Raw genomic sequence first — 14,489 nt, 5'->3', positions numbered from 1 at the left:
TCGTATAGCGACGCGGAGCCCCTTTTGTAGACTCATAAATTTCTCGAACATTCGAACTAGAATGTTCGGCATTCGAACACTCTAAACGAGAAGCTTCTCGGACGCTGTAGAAACTATTATTACAGCCCAATTATAAAAGTTTCGCGTCCCTCAGGAATCGAACCTGGTGCCTCTGCGCGCGAGTCGGGTGCGTTGCCAGTCGGCCACGCACGCGGAAACATCATACTTTCCCGCCGGCCGTATAATCCAGCTGCACAAACGGCTTTGGTTCGTGACTTTTTCACGGATCTTTTTCTTTAAATATTCTATGACGCCTAAAACACCAGGTATACAAAATGCATAGACAACCTTAAATGCCTGTTTAAATACTGATATTTAAAATAGTGCGCACCTCGAGTATAGTAATCTAAAAAGCGACGAATGGAATTTGATGCTCCGCATACGTTCTCGCGCAATCTCATCCGCTAAAGTTCATTGCTTGAAAGTGTTCTAGACTGGTGTTTTACTTACTTAGAGAACTTAAACTTAAACTACGAGCTCTGTGAGTTATAGCGTTCCTCAAATTATCGTAATATGTATCTTGAGTTATCGATCAAATTCGCTTGTCTTTTTAGACGTCCACAGAAAACTGACAATTAATATGTCATCTGCAAATATTTTTATTGTAACCTAGCTGTGTACGATCAAGCTTATTGTTAATTTACTTATGAATTCAGAAACAAGTTTTATATCTTCCATGTTTTATGTGAGCGTGTGCTAATTTATAAGACTTTGAATTGTAATCCGTAATAAGACATTGCCGTTCGTACAGAATATAACATTGCTTTTTATTGCCCTATTTAGTTGGTAAGAATATTTTTCTAGATGTAATGTGGTGTGAGCCTAATTAAAATATTTAAAAATAAATAGCTCCCCCATCGTGTTCATAATCAATATATATCAGTATATCTCATATCGACCAAACAAGTTACAATAAATGAATATACTGTGTTCCAAGAAAAACGTTTTTAATCTCCAAATTGTTTCATTTCGTTAATTCCTTACGCAGTGATGGCATAAAAATATTTTAATTTGATATTTTAATACTTAAGTATTTTACTGAATCATATCGCACAATGAAGGTTATTGAAGACAATTGATTGAAAACGACTACTCGAATTGTCGAAAAATTATCCGCTACTCGCCTAGTTTTTCTGAAAGTAGCCAGTAATTTTCGTTTTCTTGAGGTTCTGATATAACGAACATTCTTTCAATATTTTTACAGATGTCTGACTTTATGGAACTTGTGAGCGCTGCTGTCGATGACAAGTCGGAGAGCCTTAACGCACTTGCCCGATACCTTTGGAACAACCCTGAAACTGCTATGAAAGAATTCAAGGCCCACGATCGAATTGCTGCTTTCCTAGAAAGTGAAGGTTTTTCTGTACAGAAAAACTACATCTTACCAACGGCATTTCGTGCAGAGTTTGGTGGTAAAACTATTTCTTCTCTCAATTGAATATTGTTAAACGTAATTTTATCCTCTTAAACGTTTTATTTATGACGCAAAATCATTACAAATTGTGTCTCAAATACACATTTTTACCAAAACTTGTAGACAGAGTTATGATATATTCACGGTTTTGTATTACTCACTTGAAGGTACTGTAAAATAATAAAACTAAGCAGCCTATCGTTAGCTACGCCTACTGTGAATAACTATAAAGGGCGCCTTTTATAAGGTTTTAAAGGTTTGTTCTAAAAAAGCAGCAAAAGCTACAGCAATGTGGCATATTTATACAGGTTATTTGTACGACTACTACCAAAGGGACAAAATATAGGGGGCAGAATCGACAAGAAAAGTCGGTTAATTAGCTGAAGTTGTCTACTTACTACTATATAATGAAAGCTAAACACACTTTAAGATAAATATATGTTTAGAATCACAAGCATGCTGCGCGTCATTGAAAACCACTAAAAAGTGGCCAGTGGTGAAAAAAAACATTCTCGCGTGTATGTGTTATGTTACTCATTCCCGCTTTGCACCTCCAGCGTTGCACGCGTTGAACGAGTGGTAAATTTAGCGCACCACCGCGCTCACAGCGCTCCACACAGGTTTGTTAAATTTAATAAATTAATGGTTTTCGATGACGCTCAACATGTTTCTCTTCGAAAGTACATCCTTATCTTTACTAGTCAGAAAGATAATTAAAAACTTTAAATTTATTTTTCAAAGTATCGTGACAATTACCCCCGCTAATTAGGACTGGGCAGTATCGCGATAGTATTTTAGACTTAGAGATATTTTCGAGTTTCTGTATGTATGTATCGAGATACATTTGAAGAAAAAAAGTATTTGTATCTCAGTAGCGACATGCATTTGCAATGTATCGCTTGTATCGCGACACTTTGCCAGGCTTAGGTGTCTCGTTACATTTGTTGCCATTTTCAAAATAAATTTAAGAGGTAAAAACATCTATATGGTACAAGTTGCTTCGGAACTTATAATATAAACCCGCTTATAACACAATCCACCTCAGTCACCAACATAAAAAATAATCTGTGGTTTAAAGAAGGGTACTTGCAAGAATAACAAAACCAGCTTCTCTTACAAAGCCCTCAACTCTTTCCGATTTAGCAGAGCGAACGCTGTAGAGGAGTTGAGTGAAGAAAGAATGCGGCCCTGTTGTCCGATCTCCCCATACTGTGAGTGAGTCAGAAGTATACAAGACGAGAGTTTGGGATGCGCCCTCACTGCAAAACAGGGTTCATTGCGGGCAGACGCATTTTGTCAAGCATAGTACGCAGTCGTTACCGTTCTGTAACTAAGTGGTTCAGAGGGGGTGACATGTTTTTTTTAGCAGCATTAATGAAAAATCAAGAGTTCGATGTGAGGAATAGTGATAAAATAGAACAAAAAGAAGAGCACTAACATATATTAGCATTCGCATTCGCCACGAATTTCACCCTCCCCGCGTACCACCGTTCGGGAACAAATGTATTTCTATAATTATCTCTATACTTTTTCGAATACTTTTTCGCCGGTTTTGCAGAAGTATCAATAGGGATACTTGTATAAAAGACAAATGTAACTCAGTATCTGTGTTTTGGGCATTAAAACACATGTATCTTTGCATTTGTATTCCCGAATACTTTTTGGCGTATCTCTGCCCAGCTCTGCCGTAAATTATGCCCCCTTGCCGTATACCTCACCGGCACACTGCGTGTTTGTGTGGCTGTAATTTTTTTGTTTCTCAACGATTATGTAAAGCATGGAAAAGATCATTGTGTAACGTGATGACTCAGTAAGGAAGTAAAGTGCATTATTGGTGAATTCTGCTCGCACATCTCGAGACCTCCAAAATCGCTTCATTTGCTGCGCGCGTATTCCGCTCGCAAATATGGCTCGAGTTGATCATCTTCCGCTCGTGAATCTCAGGCAGCACCCGCCCCTTGGAGCGCCTCCAACACCTCCACACTTGATCCGCGGAATGTCAGGGAGGTTGTCGGAAGTTTACAGAAGCGGGCTATATCATTTCTTTTAACTCGGCGGCGCGCATGCGCGGCGAGGTTGGTGAGTGCGCGCCGGACCGGCCGGGTTGTAGAGTTGGATCTGTTCGGATGCGCCGGTTGTTTAAGGGGTATTCACACGAGGGAGAAATCCCGGGGATTTCTCCCCGGCACGCGCGCATCACGAGATAAAAACGCGAGGCTTTTGCACATCGTAAAGCCTGACGTTTTCGTCGTTGGATGCGCGTGCCGGGGAGAAATCCCCGGGATTTCTCCCTCGTGTGAATACCCCTTTACGCGGGATCGGGACCGCTCGCACGCTTCTTCCTCACGTAGATCAGGGGCGCAAAGCCGGCCGTATAGAAAGGAAAAAAAGAACAAGAAAATCAAGCTGGTCAAGCTGGTTATTAAGCTGGTTCAAGCTAGTCTAGGTGATAATCAAGCTGGTTCAAGCTGGTCAAGCTGGTTCCAGCTGGTTAGAGCTGGCACTGCAGCTGGCAAGCTGGTACTTAAGCTGGTTCGAGCTGGTACTGAAGCTGGTTCAAGCCTGTCAAGCTGGTTCGAGCTGGTGCTGAAGCAGGCCCAAGCTGGTTCGAGCTGGTCAAGCTGGTCTTGCTGGGAGCGCGCACGCCAAGGTCAGCTTGGGCTGGGACGAGGGAGCGTCCTGTTCTTTGTCCTCTCGTTTCTGGCAGACAACCGGGCACTTCAGGTGCGCTGCGAGCTTCCTTTGTGTGCGAGAAAAGAGAGAGAGGGAGTTGTAGGAGCGGAGAATCGGAGACAGGTGTGGCTTAAACACCGGAAAGAATAAACACAAATTCGGGACGCAAACAGACGATACAACTGTTGTATTGTTGTTTGCGTCCCGAATTTGTGTTTATTCTTTCCGGTGTTTAAGTATTTACCAACACGCTCGTTTTTTAATGTTAATCAAGTTTTGTCAGCTACATGTCTTGTCCTCGTCCGAACGTCGGCTGAAAGAGTTGTATCGTCTGTTTGCGTCCCGAATTTGTGTTTATTCTTTCCGGTGTTTAAGTATTTACCGACACGCTCGTTTTTTAGTGTTAGGTGTGGCTATTTTGGGCATTTTTTCGAAGGGACGGCTGTGTGCGCGTTGTTTGGAGACTACTTGAACGACGGTTCAAGCGAAGCGGGTTTTGAGGAGACAGCGAGCGGCCGTCCGTTCAGCGCGGGACGAAGTCGGACACCCCGACTGAGGTGTCATTTCGTGTCTTCGAACATGTGAGTGCTCGTGAATGACAATGGTGCCGCGGAGTTTCGCCAATGCCAACCAAGCCACACGAATTTCCTCGCCTCTGCCGAGTAAGCAAGAGGCCGCTTCGTCCCCATTACTGGCGGGACCCAGGTTCGCTTTTCTCATCTGTGTAGTATTTTTCATTGCTATTGGCTGTTTCTGACATGTGTGTAGTATTTTTCATTGCTATTGGCTGTTTCTGACATGTGTGTAGTATTTTTTTTGTGTTGAAAGATAAGCAATCTAGTTTTTATAGCATTTTTGTTTTGCACCGGAAACCACTGTCCGTGCGTCGGTTAGTCCTGTGTCAGCGCAGAGGATGCGTAGCATCTGCGCTCATGGGAGCAAGCCGCGAGTACGAAAATAATAAATTGGATGCAGAGCTGGTTTTTCTGAAGAGTTTGGCTTGTTTATCTTGTGTATCAATTTAATAATAATAATAATAATAATAATGACTTTATTTTCAGTGCCCAAAAACAACCACAGCGGTCTTCACTTTGGTGCACCTGTTCAATCCTAGAAACACGTTGGTATAATACCATCACCCAAAAACAAATAAACAAACAAAATGTTATCAGTAAATTACAAGGTTATTCAACTGATGGCGGTACAATGAAATGGATGTACAGAAATCGAGGTGCTTAGGAGCAATGCTGTTGTATAATGTCTGAATCCGAGAAAGCGGTGAAGTACAACAAGGTGAACGTACATCAAAGCATACAGGATGTCTAGTATGGCGTAAGTTAACATGAAAATTAACTTTGCTGAGCATTGATGGCGAATCAATTACACTATTCACAACCTTATGCAAAAATACAAAATCATGAATCGTTCGCCTTTCAGACAAGAGTGTAAGCGAAAATGACCTAAGTATGTATTCATAGTCATAATAACAGCGCCTTTCAAAGTACCTATCGTAAACAATACGAATCAATCTTTTTTGAACATTTTCGATGGTCAAGGCCTGTGCCCTAGATATTGAGTTCCATATTACCGAGGCAAATTCCAAACGTGACCTAACTAAAGATTTGTAAAGATGTAACAAACAATGAGGCCTCCTGAAATTCTTCGACAAACGTGATATGATTCCCAGAACTCTCATAGAACTTCCTACCAGAAAAGATACATGATTTCTAAAAGACAAGGCACTATCTACGTACACGCCAAGATCCTTCACACACAGTACACGTTCAATTGGCATGATATCAAGATGATAAGTAAAACTGAAAGGCACATGGCGTCGGCACAAGGATAGGACCTTTGTTTTTGCAGGATTAAGCAATAATAGATTTTGTTCACACCACTGAAAAATGAGGGACACATCACGCTGTAGGATCTCGCAGTCCACAGGAGAGTGAATCATTCTAAACAACTTGATATCATCAGCAAAAAGTAACAACTGGGAACTCTGGACACAAGATACTATATCATTTATAAATATTAAAAACAAGAGAGGGCCCAGGATTGACCCCTGTGGAACACCTGACGTTGAAAAGTAACTATGGGAATAACTATCAACAACGCGAACAGAGTTCGAGCGGAGTGACAGGTAACTCTGGAACCACAGACATAACTCTGGGGATAGACCATATAAAAATAATTTATGCAAGAGTAATTTGTGACTGACCTTATCAAAAGCTTTAGTCATATCAAAGTATATTGTGTCTACCTGCCCCCTATTTGTAACAAATGGAGCGCAAAAATCAAGAAAAGTACACAAATTAGTCTGGACAGACCTACCACTCAGGAACCCATGCTGCAAAGGTGTTAATTTTTGACGGAAATAAAAGAGCATCCGGGTATGTACAACAATCTCGAAAACCTTAGAAAACCCACAGAGCAGAGAAACAGGACGATAATTCGTAATAACCGAGGCATCACCACTCTTTAAAATCGGAACAATAACTGATTTCTTCCAAAGAGATGGAAAGACCCCAGAACTAAGCGAAAGATTAAATATGTGCTTTAAAATGGGAATAAACAAATCACCGCATCCTTTGATTATAAAACTCGGTATACCATCAACACCACTTGAAAACTTTGGTTTTAATTTTCTTATCGCTTCCGCAATTTCGACATGATCCACTTGTACGGAATGCAAGAAGTCATGACAGCTTATCTTATCGTCACCAGGCTGGAAAGACCCGTGGCAGCTAGTGTAACATTTGCTAAAATAATCGGCAAAAATATTTGCAACGTCATCAGGCGACGAATGATAGGCCGGTGTGTGCACTACATCATCACGTAAACAGATGCCTCGACTTGCATCGCGCGTGTGGTGTTTTACAAACTGCCAGAACTCTTTTGGTCGACGAATCAAGCTATTTTCAACGCTATCGAGGTGAAAACGTTTATCACGCTTGAACAATTTTTTTGCTAAAGCACGATATATGCTAAATTTGGTGTACCAAAGTGTATAACCAGTATTTTTGAAAAGTCTGTGAAAATGTTCTTTTTTGCGCAGGTATACTTTAAGTTCTTGCGAAAACCAGTTAGGATAGATGGAAATTTTGTTTATGTTTTTAGGCACAAAGCTATCGATAGCATCTTTAGTAACTGAGGTAAGCGTCTCGCTAACGCGATCGACATCCGACATAGCAAGAACATTGCTCCAGTCAAAATTCTCGATAGATCTATAAACACTCATATAATCACCTTTCGAAAAGCAATAATTTGATGGCATACACGATACTCGTGACCTGAAGGGAAGATAAAACTGGACAATAAAAGGTGGATGAGAAACATCGATCTGTACAAGGGGATCGAAGGCAGGACTCAAGTTTAAAATCGGTATATTCGAAAGAGCAAGATAAAGAATATTTCCTAGGCTATTTTTTATCGTATTGTGCTGTTCGAGCCCGCAGAAGTTTATAAAAGATAATAACGAAGATGCTTTGTTAGTTGTGATGCTGTTGCTATTCACATTTTGAAGTGCCCAGTCAACACCTGGTAAATTAAAGTCTCCATATATTTGCACACGATACTTATCGAAATTAATTTGTTTTCTGATTTCCTCAAAATGCTCAATAAAAACTGTCTGGTCAGAAAGAGGCGGAAAATAATACGTACCCAAAAGATAATTAAAACCGTCACTTGCCTTAATTTCCACCCATACATTTAAACTGGTTAAACTGTTATAGAAGTCCACCAGCATAACTAGCATGACAAGTTCAGCCAGCATGACCAGTATGCCAAACTGGGCATGCGGGGGCAATAACCCAACTTGAAGCTGCAGGACCAGATGAACCAGCATGACCAGCTTAACGAGCATGACCAGGATGCCAAACTGGGCATGCTGCAGCAATAACCGAGCATGAAGCTGGGACCAGCCTGTGCAGGTTTTTTCAACAGGGGGACTGGAGCGTGGCAAATCGTAAGCGCTGACATCTGTTATCTTGAATTGAAGAACGAGAAAAAGAACGACAGAAAATCCTAAGGAGGCAGACGCAGGGTTAGGCCTGCTCATTTTACAGCCAATAATTGGTTACCTTTTTACACTGACAGCCGCCGGCGTTTTCTCATGCAATAAATCAATAACATATTAGGCAACGACCGTGCGAGTGATGGTTTCTTACCTCTCTCTGTTTATTAAAGTCTTACCAGCAATCCGAACTCCACCAATAGCGATCACTGTGCGTGCCCCGCCCCTTCGAGGCGGCCGAAAGGTATGTGAAGGTGGCCAACGTGGACGTCTTCCTCGTTATTTGTAACACGGGCTCTGTGGTAGGGATATTTTCGCCCGGCCTGTGTCGCGTGTTACTTTAGTAGCTAAGCAGTGACAGTTCTGAGTGGACGTCGGAAAGCTCAGTCTGCTGAGGCGTCGGTCGGCTCGTCAAGTTGGAGGAGCGGCCATTTTTAACGGCCGATCGTCTCGGGAGGTTCTCTCCAAAAATGCGAGTTCATCTTCGACTCGTCGATTTGGACTGGGTTCCAAGGAGCGGAATTTTGCCTCCCTCGCGGATTTAGGAAAACACTCAGGGTCTTTCAGTAGAATTTCACCATAAAAAAAACTGAGTTTTTAAAACATGATTTTTAAAGTGACAGACACCGACAGAACATTATTTTGTTTTTCAAACTATGTGATATAAATAAACATTTTTTTTTAAAATTGCACAAATAAAAATGATACCAATGTTAAAAGAATAGCTTAAACCATTCTTTTAACATTGTTAGGGTAACATTGTTAGTAGGGTCAAAGACAAGGGAAAGTATAGCTTATTTTATAACTCTAAATATAACTCAAATGCCAGCTATTAATATTTTAACAAGTACTCTAGTAGTGCGGATTCCTACATTTATTATTTATAAAAGTGATTTAGCAAATATTTCTTTGTTTTTATTTGATTCACATGAGCCGAACTTTTAATTTGAGTGTACGATCGAAGATACGATTGTATCGATAACAATCTTTGGTCTAGTAGGTAAATATTAGAACACGTTTTCGATATTAAAAAATAACACCATCATTGATTATAATAGTTCACTGTTTCATTTTGAAAACATTTTGTTTCAGGACTTGTTTTTATTTAAGCACTGTCGCCATATCTGATCGACAATATAGAGGAACAAAGTTCTATATATACAAAATCGAACGGGCTTTTTTGTTCCTCATAAAATAAACTCAGAGCTATCGGACGGCACAATGTTCCGCGGAATAGGTTCATTTAATTTTATGTCAATTTCACTTGTAACTGGCAGTATACAATGAATAGGAGGATAGATAGGAGGAAAAAGTATAAAACAGTATTTGTATTTTGTATAGCTCGAGGAGGTAGACTTTATTTATTAAGCATCTATTCCTTGTGGCATTGGCTATTTGCACCATGGGCTTCAGTCCGAGGGATATATTCGGGACTGTGCCCAATTCGACTAAGTGACAAGTTCAGACTGGCTTAGCAGTGCCACAAATGCAGTGCACAGAGCAGCTTACTCGGTCATTTTTAACGAGGTTTCACTCGCTTTACCCCCATGTTTCGAGATGTACAGGCAAAGGACCCATGGTTGTTTTCATGTGTGAATATGACGCTCTTCCCGATATTGGACATGCTTGTGGACACAACCTCATCGCTGAGTGTGCTGTTGCTGCTGGCATTGCTGTGAAACAAGTGCTTCAGGAAAACACATCGCTTGCCGGAAAGGTTTGTTTAATATAAATGCAAATTTTGATCTGGCATGTTGAAATATGCAGTCTTTACGGTCTGCTGGAGTCTTATAACAGTAAAATAAAATATCAATAAAAATGCGCTCCGAACCTCATCCAAAATTTAAAAAAAAGCAAGAAAAAACGTAACATGGCCCACGCCCGGTAGCCCTGGGAGCCTAACTTGGGGCTATTAAGGTTGTGCTCCAAGACGCTAGTTGGAATCAAAATATTTTTATGTGTGACTAACTCACCAGGGAAATGCGACCTGGCGTTTATCCTGTTCACCACACAATTGACGAAATGTCAGACCTGGGCCAATGGTGGCACAATCAAACAACCCGCAGGGAACGCCAATTCTGGCGTCTTTACGGTAATTGGGGCCCAAAGGTGTCATATGACAACCGAAGCACCGGTTAGTGAAGGTGACTGTGACACTTGTTTAACAGTTAAGACCCACATAAGCGAGGTTACAACCAAACAACCAGGCAGTGAAGCTTAACTCGAGGAGTCTGAAAATGTAGGTCGAAACTGCCGGACCCTGGCCAGTTACCTATACAGAAATGAAGTTTCCCGCTAAATTCATCGGGGAAATTAATTAAATAAGGTTTTCGTTGACTTCCAGTGAAACTGTCTAAAATTCGAATGAATTGAAACGATTGCTCTTTAAATGTCTTGCATTACAGGACTATTTAAATAACGGTCACTGCAAAGTTTATTATATTGTCCTCTTCTTGAAAGCGCACCCTGATCATGATTATATATACCCTTTCTACAACTCAGGTTGTTGTTCTTGGTACACCAGCTGAAGAAGCGGTACACGGAAAAGTACACCTCTTGCAAGGAGGAGCCTTTGATGATGCGGCGATTGCGCTGATGGCGCATCCGACGCCCTTGAACGAAGCATGTCCTTCAACTTCTGCACTTTTAAGGGTACTAATAAGCCTCTTACGAACGTGTAATGTGGAAATCCTAGAAATAAGGATCAGAAATGCTGTAATTCTTAGCGAATTTGTTATGTAAACATAACATCTGAGACAATAACTACTCCGATTCTACGAATACGCACACCAAGGGCTTCATTAAAAGCTAATAGCAGACACAATACCAATAATGAATGTGCTTGGCGCATGTGCCAAATGCTGTCATCACAAGCATTACAGACGCTGTAACAGCAGCGCAACAAAAAATAAAGAGGTCGGAGGGAGGAATTTCTTTTAGAACTGCAGCTTTTATATCTGCTGCGACATTATATGGTTATTGAATCTCAACAGTACAGCACCGTCATAAACTCACGCCAAACGACGGAGTTGGTAGAGTGGGTTTTGTTGAGGTTTCGCGATCAAAGCTCCGGCCGGTTGAGTTTTTTTAGCGGCGCGCAGCTCGACTATACAGCACGAGCTGTAATCAAACTTAGGTGCAAGTATTTGTGTATCCTTTCACTTTCTAATATCAAAAGAGTTGGTTTTGGTGTAATTATAATCTCATATGTGTTTGATCACGTGCTTATTCTTAAATACTGATGGTAATATAGGACAACTTCTAATACAGACTTATAACAGCGATATAAGTTCAACCTGGATAGTTTGTTTTAACGAAGTCTAGGATGCTTGATAAAACGTATGTGATTAAACTACTATTTAATGAAACGATTGTCCTTGCGACAAGCGGAATGTTATAAAGTAAAAACAAAATCTGCTGAGACGAATCTAACTTGTAGATATGAACAGCTGACTCTTTTTTCCGGAAAAAGAAAGGTAAGGAGTTGAGAAGGACACTTCTGCCCGTCACTCATTTACGTTTCTGTTTTATAAACAAATTCAGCTGCCCGCATTTACAGACAAACAAAGTAGCCCAACAAAAGCCCGTAAGGACGTTAATCATTTACGTTGGCTTGTTTTTCAAGTCAGGGTGGCATTTTTCTGAAAAATATAGTGGAATGAAAGCACGGAATATATTTCGCTTCAAGCAAATCAAATCTATGTTCTGATATGCACCTGACATAAGGAATGTTGAAGTTTTTGTGGCTAGCACTGGTGACTAACATTTTCTACGGGCTTCATTGTTGTGGACGTTATACTTCGCATTATCTGTGCAATATAAAAGCTATGCCTTTTTGGGATCCTATAGTCGATGCCAACAAACTGCTCAGGCTACCCTTGTAGATTGTTTTACTGGAATCTTTGGAGGTCCGGTCGTTTAACAATGCTCAAAAAGATTTATTATTTGTGCTTATCCTGGCTGAGGCTTTAGTTAGAATCGTGGACAGCCAGCATTAAAATTATACGTTTATATGACGATGATTCAGTGAATAAGCAATTTTTTTTGTGTGAGTAAAAGGTTAATATTTTGTGTAACGCGATTCTGCAAGTTCAACATTCTTGCCCCATAAATACGGAAACGGCCTGTAAAATCTCGTTCCATGTTATTAAGTCTCCGCGAAACATTCTTTTATTATTGAGGCAACTGCACTTTCACGAACATCTCATCAATCAGAAACAATTTTATTTCTACTTTTCCGTTAGAAAACTATCTTATGATTATTGCATGTGCTGGTTACAAGTTACAGAACTGCATTATTCTCTTTGAAGGAAAATGTAGAATACGAAGGGAGACAATCCCACGCCGGTATAAAACCATGGGATGGAGTTAATGCTTTGGATGCTGCCGTCACTGCGTACGTAAATGTGGGTTTACTGAGGCAACAGATGAAGCCCGAGTGGAGAATTTCAGGTGAGGATGCCGCTCTCAAAGGAACAGCGTGTATTTAGGTCAAAGAGTTCCCATTTAATAAGCACACAAATGCGATGCACAACTGCAACGACAATATTTCGTTTTGATCGTTAACAGTGAAATCTAATTAACATACGACTATCCTCAAGAGCTACAAGCGTCTACATTTCATGGTGTATTTCAACGACCTATTTACATCAACGACACGTGATGACGTGTCTGAGTTATTCTTTCTGAAACTGAATAATTATTTTTCTCAAAGCTGTAATCCCGTGCTCAATAACACCATTCACATAGTTATCACCGTGGAGTATTCTGTAAGTAATTTTACCTGTAAGAACGCTCGAATAATAAATCTATATCATTTGTCTTCTAATGTCGTAGTTTGATATTTACACCAAAATATTTGAAATGGCTGAATGCCCCCCCCCCCCCGCCCCCCAAAAAAGAAAAAAAGAACGGTATTGCATAAACAAGGCAAATTGTTTAGAGACACTGTAGACCATGCCTTTATGTTTGAATTGAATTATTCCACGTTTCAAACGTCAAACCTGTGTTTTTCAAGCTAGAATTAAAATGGTTGTACGTTGAGAAAGAAGGCCAAATTTTGCACCATTTTTGTTTTAATTTTCCAGTGTTGTTGTTTGTTTATATCCACGGTTCTCAATTGGATATCGGAGTCATTCAGGAAGTATAAATACTTTTTTAAGTCTTTCGAGGTGTCCCTGTATGTGGGTGCGCAAGACATGCTTTATATTTATGGTTTTTAGTTTGATATCAGATAACCACATATTTTTATTGTGTGCCTGATTAAAAAAATCTAATTACCGTTGAAGAACTTTTTAATTTTGTTTTTCATTTAAGGGTCCGAGTGCCCCTTCGTCAGCGTAATTTTGGCTCTATTTTATTTTTTGAATTGCTAATGCGCGCGTCTACGAGTTCATCTGTAGGTTGTACTGGTTTTAACTGTAAGGGGGCTAGAGGCGTCATCAGGCAGCAATGCTTTCTATTCAAAAAAAAAAAACACCTCCATTCGGCATGATTCACAAGAAAATTAAAGGATGCCTCGTGCACTGCTGGTAATGTACCCTTTGCAGGCGTGGTTTGGGGAACCTTTGTTAACACCATCGTTATTATTCCTTGAGAAGACAATTTTAGTATTTCACCAGAAACATATAAAATCTTCTTTCGTAGATGTTTGACTTATTTTTATTATAGGCGGTGGCAAGTGGAATTAGTCAAAGATTACTTATAAATTTTGACGGACTATGTTTTTAAGGGCCTGGTGCCAATAATTATGCGAAGCACAAATGTAGTGCAGCTTTTAGTGATTTTTGGTAAATAACAATACTAATAAACTGCCTGCGAAAATACATGTTTCCAGCTCGAGAATGACCCAAGTACTGATTGCGGTCTGGCCCTTTTTTTCTTCTTGTTAGTCCGGGTTCACACTCTTGTAATAATTTACATAGAAAGCACCAAAGAGAACACTTCTCTAAGAAACGAACGCTTCAAGCTCAATGCTGGGGATGGCGTGATACACAGAAGGTTCGGTTTTTGACTGTTTCCGAAAATTCCGAACGTTTGCGATTAAATTACGACCACTTCTGCGTTCCGGGAGGGTTCGCCGTCACGTCACCACAGCGTATGTTATAGCTTCAGCAGCGGCGGACGTGCATGGTCAGAAAACAAGCACTAAATTTTAGGGGGATGGAAAGTGAGTTTTATTAGTCGTAGCGCGTCTAAAAAAAGTGCAAGAATTTCAAAGGATCCAGTTGTTAGCTAAGTTCAGTTTCGCTCTGCAACGAGCATGGATAATTGGATTCATTAGAATCGCTATCGTGAGAGTTGGTCATCAACACATTCAACTTGGAT

The 14,489-nt window shown here is 40.4% G+C and overlaps 1 protein-coding gene across 1 annotated transcript; it reads left to right on the top strand.

Annotated features, from left to right (window-relative positions):
* The first annotated feature begins 1,264 nt into the window (after positions 1-1,264).
* Positions 1,265-12,825, top strand: LOC8051551 (peptidase M20 domain-containing protein 2). Its single transcript, XM_042292961.1, has 5 exons — positions 1,265-1,472; positions 9,728-9,879; positions 10,665-10,814; positions 12,473-12,614; positions 12,764-12,825. Exons 1-5 carry the CDS (start codon positions 1,265-1,267, stop codon positions 12,823-12,825), a joined length of 714 nt encoding a protein of 237 aa, XP_042148895.1.
* Positions 12,826-14,489: the final 1,664 nt, after the last annotated feature.

Source organism: Ixodes scapularis, unplaced genomic scaffold (assembly GCF_016920785.2).
Source record: "Ixodes scapularis isolate PalLabHiFi unplaced genomic scaffold, ASM1692078v2 PGA_scaffold3__209_contigs__length_174095766, whole genome shotgun sequence".
Classification (NCBI taxonomy): Eukaryota; Metazoa; Arthropoda; class Arachnida; order Ixodida; family Ixodidae; genus Ixodes; species Ixodes scapularis.
Note: the sequence above shows the minus strand (reverse complement) of the source record. Positions and strands in the feature narration are given on the sequence as shown.